General features: G+C 43.6%; 1 protein-coding gene across 1 annotated transcript in view; it reads right to left on the reverse strand.

The window, feature by feature from the left end:
- LZTFL1 (leucine zipper transcription factor like 1) overlaps positions 1–14980 on the reverse strand; it is a 72186-nt gene that overhangs the window by 43313 nt on the left and 13893 nt on the right. Inside the window, exon 2 of the mRNA XM_053714487.1 lies at positions 2603–2727. Coding sequence (XP_053570462.1) covers positions 2603–2727 — 125 coding nt within the window. The remainder of the gene's footprint in view (positions 1–2602; positions 2728–14980) is intronic.

A 14980-nucleotide genomic window follows, 5' to 3' on the forward strand; every position in this document is an offset into this window, starting at 1 on the left:
CGATCGAGGATCCGGATAACAACTGTGCAGCTAAGCGCGCAAAGCTAGGCCCCGCCCATCGTGGGCGTAAATCAATTCCCCAGCAAGGAAACCGCATGGGAAGAAAAAATGTCGGTTAAACACATAAACCATAATAAAGAGAACCGCCAATGTGCCCCTCAAATAAACATACACTCACTTGTCTTATAAGTTCCACAGATAACGTTAGAACCCTTGGGGAACAATCCGCAATCTCCCAGCGTCAGCCCACAACATAGTATACCCACTGCGTGAAGCACACATCAGTTTACTGAAAAAATAAACACAGTTGATAGCACCCAACAGAGAGGGGAATCCCAGGCACACCATCTCCTGATCTCTGTGCATACTGCTTAACCCTCCCCGGTATAGGGAATAAATGTCAGTCTGTTCTGATATATCTCAGTTTCCCCAGAAGCAAATGACTGCACATACCTCAATGCTGAGCGCAGCATGATGTGGTCCCACACAATGAAGATGCTCTTTACACCACCTTCAGCCGATATGTGGGAACAAGCAGGGTCTTAGATAATGTTTGCTAAGACCATCATCATCAGGGCAGCAAATAATAAGGGAGCACTGAATGAAGATTTCTCCGGTTGCTGTGTACCCTGAGAAAAATAGTACTCACTGTTACCATTTAAAATAAAAAACTCTTGATTGAAGAAACTAAACTAACACCTCACTTTACCTCTTCCTATCACTAACACAGGCAAAGAGAATGACTGGGGTGGGAGGGAAGGGAGGATATATACAGCTCTGCTGTGGTGCTCTTTGCCTCCTCCTGCTGACCAGGAGGCAATATCCCCTAAGTAAGGATGAAATCCGTGGACTCATCATATCTTGTAAAAGAAAAAAAATGGTTTAAAAATTGCTGGTTTATATTTTAAAATAATTTTCAAAAATAAGCAACAATACTTAAATAGCCATGCTGATATCACTGTGCACTTTTGCATTCTACCAAAGTAACAATAGATATAGATACAGCCATAGAAGGAAATGTGTGGGTGGAGTTAGAGCTTTACAATTCAGCTATGATTACGTTGTAACGCAGAAACACGTCAGCAGGTTATACAGTGACCGTCTCTTGGAGTATGTGGGAGCAGGTTTTCTTTTGTAATGAAGATGTCCCAAAAAACTTTTCTTATAGATGAGCCTAAGAGGCAGTAAAGCTCATCTATAAGAAAAGTTTTTTGGGACATCTTCATTACAAAAGAAAACCTGCTCCCACATACTCCAAGAGACAGACGAGACTAAGAGAGAACGACTACCGGTCCACCTGTGAGATCTACCAGCGATATACCCCCCAGTGCGGCAAACTTACCTCATCAGATTGAGGTAGTTTATGGTAAGGGTATCCATTATTACTTATCACCACTAGGAAACACTCTGAAATTCACCAAAAGTGATTTTTTTGGGACTAATTGTCTCATATATACATTTCATCAACATATTTCTCATTGCATATTTCATATTGGGATATTAGTTATTTAATTTTTTAATTTTTATTACCTATCGGTAGGAAGTCATTCATCACATATTGTATAGTCTATGTAGTAGGATTTGTGGGCGCAGTGTATACCCTTCCCTTCTCATATATATATATATATATATATATATATATATATATATATAATATATATTTATTTATTACGGATAAAGTAAGGAATCCACGTAATCCTAGGATTACCGGGGTAAAACAGGCATTACCCAAGCGGCTGTGGGTAAAGCCCGAAGTAATGTAATTTCCGCATTTACACTATTTATTTTGCCTCCGTCTGAGGGGTTCAAGGAGGTGCCCCGCCGATCCTCTGGCATCCACCCCGAATGAACCTTGGGGCATGAAATTTAAAAAGGGGGGCTTTGTCCCCCTTGGACATCCCAGGCGAAGGCAAAAAATATAGTGAAGATGGGGGAATTACAGTGCATCATATATTTATGTTTGAAAAGGTGACTAGATTTAAGATGTTACATCGGGCTTTACCCACAGCGGCTCCGTTTTACTAGGGTAATGCTATGCACAGTGAGACTAAAACTTAGAGAGAACAATGGACAATTAACATTTTATTATCTCTCTGTCCCACCAACAACTGAGAGCATGATTACTTCTAAACCTTCTTGTTTATATAGCTTTTCTATAACCAGTACAGTACAGTCAGTATAGGTGGTGATACAACAGGCAAAAGCAACTATTTCAAATGACAAAATAAAGTTATAGGAGTTATTTCTAAACAATTTAAACACATTAAAAAGGAGAAAAAAATCAAAAGTACACTGTCAAAGTCAAATTTACTTTTTTTTTTAAATTAACTGGAAGTGTATTTATGATAGAAGTTCACTGGTTGATAAGCACAACTCTTACATGTATGTTGGTGTGTTTGTGGATAGTAACAACCCACAAGCATAAAAAACAAAAACAAAATTCAGTACACAGAAATATATTTCAAACAAACAGACTCAAAAAATTGTATACACCCTATTTTAGATACAACAAATAAAAAATACTTGTGTCCCTTTAAGGATTTTTTAGGCCACTTTTACTATGGTGTAGAATTATTTAAAAAACAAATATAACAAGCATTACCTACTATCCTTTAGATCTTGGAAGCAAGAGTCCACAGTTTTTAGCATCAGAGCCCTTTTGGACCGAGCAAAACGCATGTAATTGATGACTTCATTCTGATGATGATCATTTAATCCAAGTTCCGCCTAAGAGAGAAATATCTCAAATGAAATATTTTGCAAATGGCAAACCGATAGTTAAAGGGACAGTAAACACCTTAAGATTTTTTTTATTTGCCAACTTTTCATGTAATTTAGATTTGAAAATTCTAACTCTTAGACCTTGAAATGCACCTCTGTCCCTAACTGGCTTTAACTGATAACAATTGCAAAACAATTCACTTTATACGAACTTTATGACAGTGACTAGCTTTGTTGTTGGCTGATTAAAGCCCAGATTGGGTGGAGTTCTTCTATTGACAAATAATTGCAGTAAAAAGGTTGTTAATTTGTTGTAAAACCATCAAGGCTTGGCTGATATACTATTCTATAGCAACACTACAGAAATGTCTTGTAATTACAAGGCTTTAATTGTCCCTTAAAAGATACATGAAGTTCAATTTGTTTTTCATGATTTAGATAGAGAATGCAATTTTAAAAGAAAACGTTTTCAATATACTTCTGTTATCAAATTTGCTTCATTATATTAGTATCATTTATTTGTTTGATTAATCGGATATAAAAAAAAAACCAATAATTGCTTCCTATATTTTAAATAAAATCGACATACTGAGTGTTACAAATATAAACTTCAGACTAAAACTTTACATTAACACAACTATTTATACTACGCAACAGAGCAACGTTTTATAAGCAAAACAAACCACAAACTGTTTGAAAAGAGGTAGAACTATAAAGAGGAAGACTATCACTATTTATAACATTCTGTTATTCACTCTTTCAGAAACTGAATTTAAATGCAAAAATTTCAACATAACTACATGCTCCTGGCTGAGGCTGGCTCTCTTTTAGGAAGCTATTTTGCCAGCAGCAGAGAAGAGGTGCTCAAATGGTGTTGAGGTGTCTGCGATGCATAAGTAGGGTTTTGCCAATCTCGCCAAAGTGGGATATTTATCTTTGTTAGCTCTTCACCAATACTAAGTGTTTTCCACCTTGGCAAGGGGCCTCTTAAAGTAAACCTGGACTTCATTCTAAAATAAAAATATCTTGAATATCTATATTCAATGATAAATAACCAGCTATAAGGTTAGGGAAAATATCTAGTCCTCTCTAAAAATAACAGATACAGTATATACTTATACCGGTTGAATCTGGTACATATTATTACAATTTATTACAAATATAAACAAAAGTCAAAAGCGCTAAGGACTTTATATCAATAACAGGACAAAGTCTTATACATTTATCCATACAATACATATAATCAGCAATAGCAAGCAATCCACTAATTATTGTGCAAACAGATAATAGAGCACATCAATCTAGGGCTAGGTGTAAATAACAAGCTTAGCACTATATCATGCAAAGCATAGTCCCAAATCATCTGATTTAATATAAACAATCTAAATGACGACTCCTATTATGTCTGGGTTGCACATAAGCCAGGAGTAGTTGTAAATGTATACTGTCCTGAAAAAGTTAAAAGTAAGCATCTGTAGACGTCCTTTAGGCTAAAGGAATAACTGTTACGGTTACCCTTAGTCTCGCTGAGAGATGGACCGCTTAGTAGCCTGGATCCCTATTGCTAAAGAGGGGAGAAGCTGCTTTCCATAGTATTCTATATGAGTCTCGCAAATATAGAATAATCTCCCTTAGCTGCAGTACAGCTAGGATACCCTTCTGCCCACAAAAACGAGTCAACGCTGCGATTGAGGGTCAAACAAGAACTCAGGACTGGGATGCCCAGCCTGCTTTTTATTAAGGTTACATGCACACAGGGCACTCCCAGGGGGAGAGGGGGGGAAGCACAAAATCCCCCATCACACATTTAGATAGAGAGCACTGTCCTTTGACAGGCCACAATAGGATTACAGTACTTAAGATAACAAGTTTACAAGTTCATCTTATCAATTAGCAGTCTGGCTCCAGAGGTGATTAGACAATGGGATTGGTTATCCCTAAACTTAGAGCTGAGGCCAGCAAATGTGTATTTAGGCAATAGTTTCTAAAAGCTGAAAAAAAAGAGTTAACTCTTTATGAAATGATACTTGTTACGGTTTTCTTGGAGCCCTTCTTAGGCGCTGGCTTGCTGGTTCAGGCATTGCTGCTGGGAAATAAGCTCTTCACAACAAAATAACTAATGCTTCTGTAACAGTGCTCCCTTTCTGTGGAACACTCTGGCAGACACGGTCTGACCCCTTTTCGGGGCAGACTAAGGCTGTCCAGACCGCTGGTTATGCGGGGCTGAGGTCGGTTTGTCTGGACAACCCGTCGGCGTTGCCATTCTGTTTCCCAGGTCTGTAAGTAATGGTGAAATTGAAGGGTTGCAACGATAAGCTCCAACGTAATAGCCTGCCGTTATCTCCAGAGACCCGGTTCAGCCACACCAACGGGTTATGGTCGGTGACCAGAGTGAACTCCTGACCATATAAATAGGGAGTCAATTTCTTTAATGCCCACACCAAAGCCAAACACTCCTTTTCGACCGCTGCATAGCTGACTTCGCGGGGCAGGAGCTTCCGGCTGATGTAGGCAACTGGATGCTCCCCTCCATCTTCGCCTACTTGGCTGAGGACAGCTCCCAGCCCGAACATGGAAGCATCTGTATGGACGATAAAACGTTTGTTAAGGGCTGGGGCCGCCAAGACAGGAGCGTTAATTAGAGCATTTTTGAGAGCCTGGAAAGCCGTTTCACAGTGGGGAGACCACAGGACCTGTCGAGGTAAGTTCTTCTTGGTCAAGTCAGTCAGGGGTTTGGCAAGTGTGCTGTAGTCTGGTACAAACCGTCTATAGTACCCTGCCGTGCCCAGGAAGGCTAGGACCTGAGTCTTAGTGATGGGGGTGGGCCAATTGGCGACAGCTTCTATTTTGGCCGGCTCTGGTCGCTGCTTTCCACACCCCACCCGGTGACCCAGGTACTGTACCTCGGCCATCCCAAAGTGGCATTTTTCTGGCTTCAGAGTCAGGCCAGCAGCCCGGATCTGATCCAGAACCATTCCCACATGAGCTAAGTGGTCCTCCCAGGACTCACTGTGGATCGCTATGTCGTCCAGGTAGGCGCAAGCAAAACTCTGGAAGCCATCCAGGAGCCTATCCACCAAGCGCTGGAATGTAGCTGGGGCATTCTTCATCCCAAACGGCATTACCCTAAACTGATATAAGCCGAATGGGGTGACGAATGCCGACTTGGGGATAGCCTCCGGGGCCAGGGGAATCTGCCAGTAACCTTTGCAGAGGTCAATAGTGGTCAGGTAATTTCCCCTGGCTATACGATCGAGTAGCTCGTCTACCCTGGGCATAGGGTAAGCGTCCGTCACGGTATTTTCATTGAGCCTCCGATAGTCTACGCAGAACCGGGTGCTCCCATCTTTCTTGGGCACCAAGACAACAGGGGAGGCCCATGGACTATCGGAGGGCTCAATTACCCTGAGCTGGAGCATCTCATCGATCTCCTTCTTCATTCCTGTCCTAACTGCTTCGGGGATTCGGTACGGAGCCTGGCGCAAGGGAGCTTGTCCCGGAGTATCTACCTGGTGGGTGGTTAAAGTAGTGTACCCTGGCTTCGGGGAGAAGGTGAGGTGTTTGGACTGGAGGAGTTGGTTGAGCTGCTCCCTTTCAGTGGGGCTAAGTCGGTCCCCTATCTGAACCTGCGCCACTATACCTGTGGGGAGACTCTTTTCTAATAGGTCTGGAATGGGTAAACTGTCGGGGTCTTCCTGAGGGGAACAACATACGGCCGTCACGTTCTCTGGTCGCTCAAAATATTCCTTGAGCATGTTTACATGGAATGTCTTTCTAAGATTGTTGTCATGGCAGCTAGCTATCACATAAGTGGTGTCTCCCCTTTTCTCTACGATCTGGTAGGGACCCTGCCAGGACGCCTGCAATTTGTCTGTCTTCACCGGCTTAAGTACTAACACCTTTTGTCCTATGGTGAAGATTCTCTTTCGGGCCCCCCGATCGTACCATACTTTCTGTCTTCTCTGGGCCAACTGGAGATTAGCCCGCACGGATTTGGCTAATTGCTCCATTCGGTCCCTGAGTTCCAGCACGTATGGCACAATGGGGACACCGTCAGCCTCCATCTCTCCCTCCCAGTGCTCCCGGATCAGGTTTAGGGGTCCCCGTACCTTTCTTCCGTAGAGCAACTCGAAGGGAGAGAACCCTGTCGTTTCCTGGGGCACCTCCCGATAAGCAAATAGGAGGTGCGGCAGGAAGCGTTCCCAGTCTCGGTATTCCTGAGTGAACGTCTTGAGCATTTGCTTGAGGGTCCCATTGAACCTCTCACACAGCCCGTTCGTCTGGGGGTGGTATGGGGAGCTCAGGAGGGACTTAATTTTGCAAACCTGCCAGAGTTGTTGGGTTAATTCAGCCGTAAATTGGGTGCCTCGGTCGGATAGGATTTCTTTTGGAAATCCTACCCGGGAGAACACCTGTACTAGTGCATTCGCTACCGTATCCGCTTGTATGTTGGATAGGGCGACAGCCTCTGGGTACCTGGTAGCGTAGTCCACTACGGTAAGAATGTAGCGCTTACCGGAGGGACTAGGGGTAGCCAGTGGTCCCACTAGGTCAATAGCAACCCGGCTGAAGGGTTCCTCTACAATGGGCATATTTACTAGCTGGGCTTTAGGGTGATCGCCTCGCCTTCCTACTCGTTGACACATATCGCAGGTGTTACAGTAAGTTCTAATGTCAGCGTGCACCCCTGGCCAAAAGAACGTGTGAGTAATGCGGTGTAGGGTACGGGTTACGGCTAGGTGGCCTGCTAAGGGGATGTCGTGGCCTATTTTGAGGATTTCTTGACGGTATTTGTGGGGCACTACCAGCTGTTGCCTACGCTGTCCCCTTTTCTCTGTCCAGCGGTATAGTTTCCCTTTTTCCCATAAGAATGTTTCGTTATCTGCCCCGCCCCCTCCGGTCTCTGCTCGTTCCCGGTACTTTTGTAAGGTCGGGTCAGTCTTAGACTCTGCCTCGAAAGCATCTGGGGTGTCCCAGGGTATGGGGCCTAACCTGTCAGGCAAGGTCGGGGTAGGTCTTACCTGTGTCTCCCGCACTGGTGAGAGCTCTCGCTCCGTCCGGGCTTGGGCCCGTGTAGTCACTGGGTCCGCCTCGTTGTTGCATACTGGAGCATAGGCAGAAGTCATGGGGCCCAAATCGTTGCCCAGTAGTACTTCGGCAGGTAAATTATCCATTAGGCCCACGTTCACAGCCCCCTTTCCCGCTCCCCAATCAAGATGCACTTTAGCTGTTGGAATTTTGTACACATCCCCCCCCGCCACTCTAACGGCCACAGTCTGTCCGGATCGCTTGTGCTCTGGCACCAAATGACTCTGTACCAGCGTGATAGTAGCCCCTGTGTCTCGCAATGCCTCGGTAGATCGCCCCTCGAGCCATACCCTCTGCCGATGGTGCTGGCGGTTATCTGAGGCAGCATATACAGGGTCTGCCTCGTGAAGCGGCCCCACATATCCCTCCATAGGGGCCTCTTGGTTAACACAGAGGGCCCGGGCCGGACGATAGGACCCAGAGGGGTAATTGTAATTCCTGGGTGTCTGGTGCGTATTAAGGGGGCAGCTAGCCATGAAATGCCCTGGTTGCTTGCATCGGTGGCAAGTCGGTCTGGGACGCTCAGAGCTGTTATTGGGTGGTCCTGAGTGTCGGACGGGCCCTGTGGGCACCGGGGCTCGGAATTCAGCACGAGGGGGTGCACAGTAAACCTCTCTGGGTTCGACCCGTGCTGGAGCTCGGTAGTTCATGGGTTCGTGAAGACGGGAGTCATAATGTTCATCGGCCAATTTGGCTGCTTCTTCTAAGGTAGAAGGCCGCCTGTCTCGCAGCCATTCCTTCCCTTGCTGTTCCATGCCATTATAAAAATGTTCTAAGAGAAACAATTGTAAAATTTCCTCCCCAGTCACCGCTTTACTTCCGCTCAGCCAGTGATTTGCCGCTCTCCGCATTCGGTGCGCCCATTCCATATGGGTATCGTTAGGCTTCTTTTCCGTGCCCCGAAACTGTCGGCGATACGTGTCCGGAGTTACAGCGTACCGTCGCAACAGTGTCTCCTTAACTAGCTCATACTGTGTCACTTCCTCAGCACCCAGAGTACGAAAGGCTTCCAGGGCTCGCCCGGATAGTTTCCCAGACAATATCGTGGGCCACTCTCTGTTGGGAATCTGGTGCAGGGCACATTGCCTTTCGAAGTCCGCCAAATATTCATCAATCCCTGTCTCGCTCTCTAGAAAGGGTCGAAATGCCGCATAGGGTATCTTGGGCCTCCCAGCATTTTCGACAGGGATGATTACCTGCGGGGCTTCAGCACTGCGGTGTGCGTTCGCTAGGTTGAGTTCGTGGGCTCGAGTCTCTCGTATATCCTTGCCCGCCTCCGCCATCAACTGCTGTACCAATTCCATGGAGGGGTTCGGCCCGTATAATGAGAGCCTTTCCCGAACAATCCTGGTTTTTTCGTCACTAATCGTGGTCGGTGTTTCCGCCATTGTGAAGCTCTGATCCAGTTCGGTCAATTCTGCGATCAGCTCTCTCCTCGGCCGGTTGCTGGCGTACCCCCCTCTGCTTTCAAGTAAATCCTTTAGGGTTGTACGCTTCAATTTTTCATAAGCGCTCTCCATCCGTTCTGTACCTCTCCTAGGAAATCCAGGAAAATCCTGCCGCTGCCGCCAAATGTTACGGTTACCCTTAGTCTCGCTGAGAGATGGACCGCTTAGTAGCCTGGATCCCTATTGCTAAAGAGGGGAGAAGCTGCTTTCCATAGTATTCTATATGAGTCTCGCAAATATAGAATAATCTCCCTTAGCTGCAGTACAGCTAGGATACCCTTCTGCCCACAAAAACGAGTCAACGCTGCGATTGAGGGTCAAACAAGAACTCAGGACTGGGATGCCCAGCCTGCTTTTTATTAAGGTTACATGCACACAGGGCACTCCCAGGGGGAGAGGGGGGGGAAGCACAAAATCCCCCATCACACAGATAGAGAGCACTGTCCTTTGACAGGCCACAATAGGATTACAGTACTTAAGATAACAAGTTTACAAGTTCATCTTATCAATTAGCAGTCTGGCTCCAGAGGTGATTAGACAATGGGATTGGTTATCCCTAAACTTAGAGCTGAGGCCAGCAAATGTGTATTTAGGCAATAGTTTCTAAAAGCTGAAAAAAAAGAGTTAACTCTTTATGAAATGATACTTGTTACGGTTTTCTTGGAGCCCTTCTTAGGCGCTGGCTTGCTGGTTCAGGCATTGCTGCTGGGAAATAAGCTCTTCACAACAAAATAACTAATGCTTCTGTAACAATAACCATAAAACACAATACCATGTGCAGGAGCTCATTGGAGTGAAGCAGCTGGTGATGTGCACAGACCAACTAATTGCAAACCAACTAATCGATAATGAGATTCGTTGACAACTATATTCATAATCGATTATTATTGATTATATCGATTAGTATCATTTTTTGAAGGAGTAGCAATGCACTACTAGGAGCTAGCTGAACACATCAGGTAAGCCAATTATTATTATTATTAACATTTATTTGTATAGCGCCGCCAAATTCCGCCCAGTAGTGCATTGCTTGCCCTGAGCCTACCTAGGTAGGTATTTCTACAAAAGTTACCATGGGACTGAAGCAAATTAGATAATAGAAGTAAATTTGAACGTTGCTCTATGCATTTTTAGAAAGAAAGTAAGCTTAGGAGCTTGCCCATTTTTGGTTCAGCACCTGGGTAGCGCTTGCTGATTGGGGTCCAAATGTAGCCACCAACCAGCAAGCGCTACCCAGGTGCTGAAACTAAAATGGACCCGCTCCTAAGCGTACATTCTTGCTTTTTCAAATAAAGATACCAAGAGAACGGCTAGACTATCCCTTTTAAGTCAAAATTAAATTCCTCATAAATGGTATATATACAACAACTGAACTGCAATTAAATGTATGCAGATCTTTTGAAATGCAGTGCTTACTTAATTGCAGGTACATATGATTCCTCTTACAAATTCCTCTGAAAAGTAGAACCCATGCGGAATACTTTAGAAGCCACACTTTTTTTTTTTTTTAAAGCCAATTAAACATTATATACATGGATGTGGAACTAGAATTTTGAGAGCTCCTTTGTCATCTCTGCTTCAACAACAAATCAATTTCCTCTCATTATTTCGTGACAGAATATGAAATGATCTTTACAGATTAGACTGTACCAAAGCATGAAGGAATTGGGTGGATTGTTTTGTGAGTACCTCACAAAAAGAGGAAAGGAGGAAGATAGAACAAGTAGGTTTAAATGCCACCAACAGCAAGGCAGAGACCAGTCCTCAGAGATGAGCATTAAAGGGACAGTCTACCATAGAATTGTTATTGTTTTTAAAGATAGATAATCCCTTTATTACCCATTCCCCAGTTTTGCATAACCAACACAGTTATATCAATATACTTTTTACCTGTTATTGCCTTGTATCTAGGAACCTTCTTCCAGTCCCCTGATCACATGACTGTGACTGTTTATTATCTATTGTCTTGCATATAGCATTGTATTGTGCTAAATCTTAAATAACCCCCTGTGCCTGAACACAGTGTTATCTATATGGCCCACGTGTACTTTCTGTCTCTTTGTGTTGAAAAGAGATTTAAAAAGCACGTGATAAGAGGCAGCCCTCAAAGGCTTAGAAAAAAGCATATGAGCCTACCTAGGTTTAGTTTAAACTAAGAATACCAAGAGAAAAAGGCAAATTTGATGATAAAAGAAAATTGGAAAGTTGATTAAAATTAAAAGTCCTATCTGAATAATGAAAGTTTAATTTATACTAGACTGTCCCTTTAAGACAATAGATAACAATCAAAAGAAACTCTAACTGCAAGTGGAAATTAATAAAAGAGCAGATCAAAGGGAAGAAGGTCAAATTAAAGATCTAGTAGAGTAAAAAGAATGTCACATAATACGAACAAATCTAACCAAAGGAAACTGCTCTAAAAGACATCAAATGGCCAAGATGCAGTAGCTCACCAACCCAGATGCCATCACTAAATAACAGAAAAGTTTGGGAGGAGTGAGAACAAAGAAATCAGCTGAATTAGGCGTTAAATGTCTACCCTCACTAGAGGGAGAACACAGTTACAGACTAAAAAGAAAAACAGAGAAGGAATAAAAACCCTCCCCATATTTGACAGCGCCTATGAGCAGAACATGATAAATCCTGAAGGCAACTAGAATTTTACAAATATGATAAAAATTGGAAACACTATTTAAAAAGAAAGTGTGTTTTTTTAACTTAGGCCTTAAGGATTGAATACCCTACTCCGGGATGCCAGTGAAATAACACACTTACTCAAACTTCATTACCCTCCCCTTATTTCCCGAAATAAGGGCACAACAACAGAGCTGGAAGACCCTCAGGTCACATTTATTTAAATGGCTAGTGTGCATAGTCACACTAGCAGGTTACTTAGTAACCAACAGCATATGCAAATATGCCTGGTGTGCATGAGTTCCTAACCATAACTCCTACATTGGGAGGAAAAGGCCCAAATTCATTTTGGGATATGACGGAGTCCCCCGGATGACTCCGCCCCATCAAATGTTAGCCAAGGGGGTTAGGATGATTTTCTGGCCTGCCTACCTGCGAGGAGAAGGCACCCTAGGCTCAGACCTAGTGACGTTGCCTTTCCTCCAGCCTGACCAATCACTTCAACCCAAGGCTTCAAAATTAGGCCGCTACCTCTCGCCACTAGAGCAAACTATCACTCCTACCCTTAAGGGGCCCAGCTCTTGACAGCTGAAATAGCCGAATAAGAGGCTGGTGGAGGCCCAAACATTACAAACACGAGGTTACCCAAGGCTAGCTCAACTAAACCTTCCCCCGCCGTGTTAACTAAAGCCGAAAACACAGCCGCTGTTCATGCCGCCCCAATTATCTCTTTTCTAGAAAATGGAGGGTGGGCAACTCCAACTTCTGGAAGAAACACCGGAGGAAAGAGGCAGAACTCTCCAGAACATCTGCTCTTAAACCCCAAGGTGAGTCACTCCCCTTAAACTGCAACATTGTTGCATCTCCATCTTTTCTTTACATTCCCATCCCTGCCAGAATATAGCCCTTAATACGTTTCACTCCCACTAGGGGTCACTACACTATCAATCTCCTTTGTTTTAGTGTAATTGTGTTAATACTATAGCTAACCTAATACAAGGCCTGGGTGCCTCATAGGATAAGGTTTGCTAAGAAAAATACTTAACATTTCCCAAAAATAGAAATGTATACAGCCAGTTGCATTCTCGGGTTGACATAACATTCTTAAAAGGACATTAAACTGTTGGCTACAACTACCCTAGAATGGTTACTGATTATTGCTTTCCCTCCTGCAGCTATCTTTAAAGCTGTGTTCCTATTTTAACCCCTGAAATGTTGTCCAATGGTAAACACCACCTCTTTGTACTGGGAGCTGCCATATTGGAGCTCAGGTATTTTCACAGCCTGTGACAGAAGCTGTGTACACTCACAGATCAGTAATACTGCACAACTGTATAATGTGATTCAGGTTAGGGTGTATGGTACAGAGAAGGAGCTGTACATTTTTCAGTAGCTGCCTTGCTCTATATTATAGTTGAGAGTTTGTTTAAATATATTTTGTGTAACTTTACAACTTTGTAATATAGGCAAAAATGTAAAGCTCACATGATGTATCACGCACACTAACTCTAAGCAAATGATAGAGCTGTAAACAAGTGTGCAATGTTACTAATCTGTGAGTGTGCACAGCTTCTGTGAGAATACCTGAGCTCCAAGATAGTGGCACCCAGTATGAAGAGTTTCAGTATCTGCCGTCTTTAAGCTATTAGAACAGCAGAACTGATTTGAAAAGTGCTGAAGAAACAGGATGAAATGCATTCACCTGGTGAGTGGTTTTCTATTCTTCTGTAGTTGTGCACAGCAGTTTAATGTTCATTTCATTAACTCAACTGAGGGCATTTGTTCACCTTGCCAGTGGAAGTAGGACTCAAACCCAAGAAAGACATCAGTTTGGAGAGAAAAATAACTTTTTTGGATACACCAATGAAAAGGTAGATGCTGCATTATTAGGAACCGGTTTCAGCATGTTTTGCAGAATCAACTAAGCCTTTATCATAGCAACTGAAACTGTGTGATCCAGAGCTTTCCAATCAGCTTCACAAAAAAAAATATTGTAAAGGTAATGGAAAGTAGTCTACAAAAAAACAACAAAAAACTAAACAGCCAAACCAATGGAAATAATGATTATACACTGCAAATGTATTATCTTTGGGACATATGTCTTGGATAGGGAAATGCTAGAAAGGTTTTTAATGATCTATATAGAGACTTAGAAACTCTGAAAATTCAATTTTGAACATTATTTTAACGTGATGAAGATGCTCAGAAATAAAATCCATTAAGGACACATGATCCTGATGTTGGGAATAAAGATAAAAAAAGGAGCTGAGGTTGCGGCAGGACGTGTTTGTGAAGAGCTCCTGCATATAAACCACATTTAAGCTGTATTTCAGGATTTGTTTTAACACTTTTCATTACTTTTCCTGCTGATGAACCCATGGTAAACAATCCTTTGCTATTTAAGATAGATTCAGGAATCTCCAGCATTACACGGACCTGCCTATGCTCCTCAGCTAACTCCACTGCGACTAGCCACGAGGTCGTGAGGCCTCTTCTGTCTGACTGTCAGTGCTGTTGGGGTTCCCGCACTAATACCCCCCCAGGTCCCTGGGTTACCAAACCAGTTTATATACAACTGGACAGTTTATTGTTTTTGTTTGTCCACACGCTGTACTAAGCTGAGAGCTACAGTCATCAGGAAGAACAAGTGCACAACTACTGTGAACGTACAATGGAGGCACTTGATAGGTGGGAGACAAGAATGCATCAGCTACTTAAAGATCATTTTGCCGCCTTAGAAGCACAAATTACTCAAATCCTTTTCAGCCATAGAGTGAAAACATCACCGGCTAAAGCTGGGGCAGAGGATCAAGCCTTACCGAAAGACATGGTGAGAGAACAACTACTAACAGAGGACCCTACCGAAAGGCATTGTGAGACAGTCCGGGGATGCACTGCCAAGATAGAGCACCGAGCCCTAAAAGGTCAACTAATTGCCAAAGAGGAGAGCTGGGATGCGTTTCCGCATCTCCCGACTAACACAGCCAGTGTAGCAGTGGCTTTCACGGCGCTGCGCAATGGGGGAGAGCTGCCATTCACTTTGGAGGCGCAGTGGAGGAGCCTGTTGCATGGTGGGGCTGCCGCTCAAA

The sequence above is a fragment of the Bombina bombina genome, chromosome 5 (genome assembly GCF_027579735.1).
Source record: "Bombina bombina isolate aBomBom1 chromosome 5, aBomBom1.pri, whole genome shotgun sequence".
NCBI lineage: Eukaryota > Metazoa > Chordata > Amphibia > Anura > Bombinatoridae > Bombina > Bombina bombina.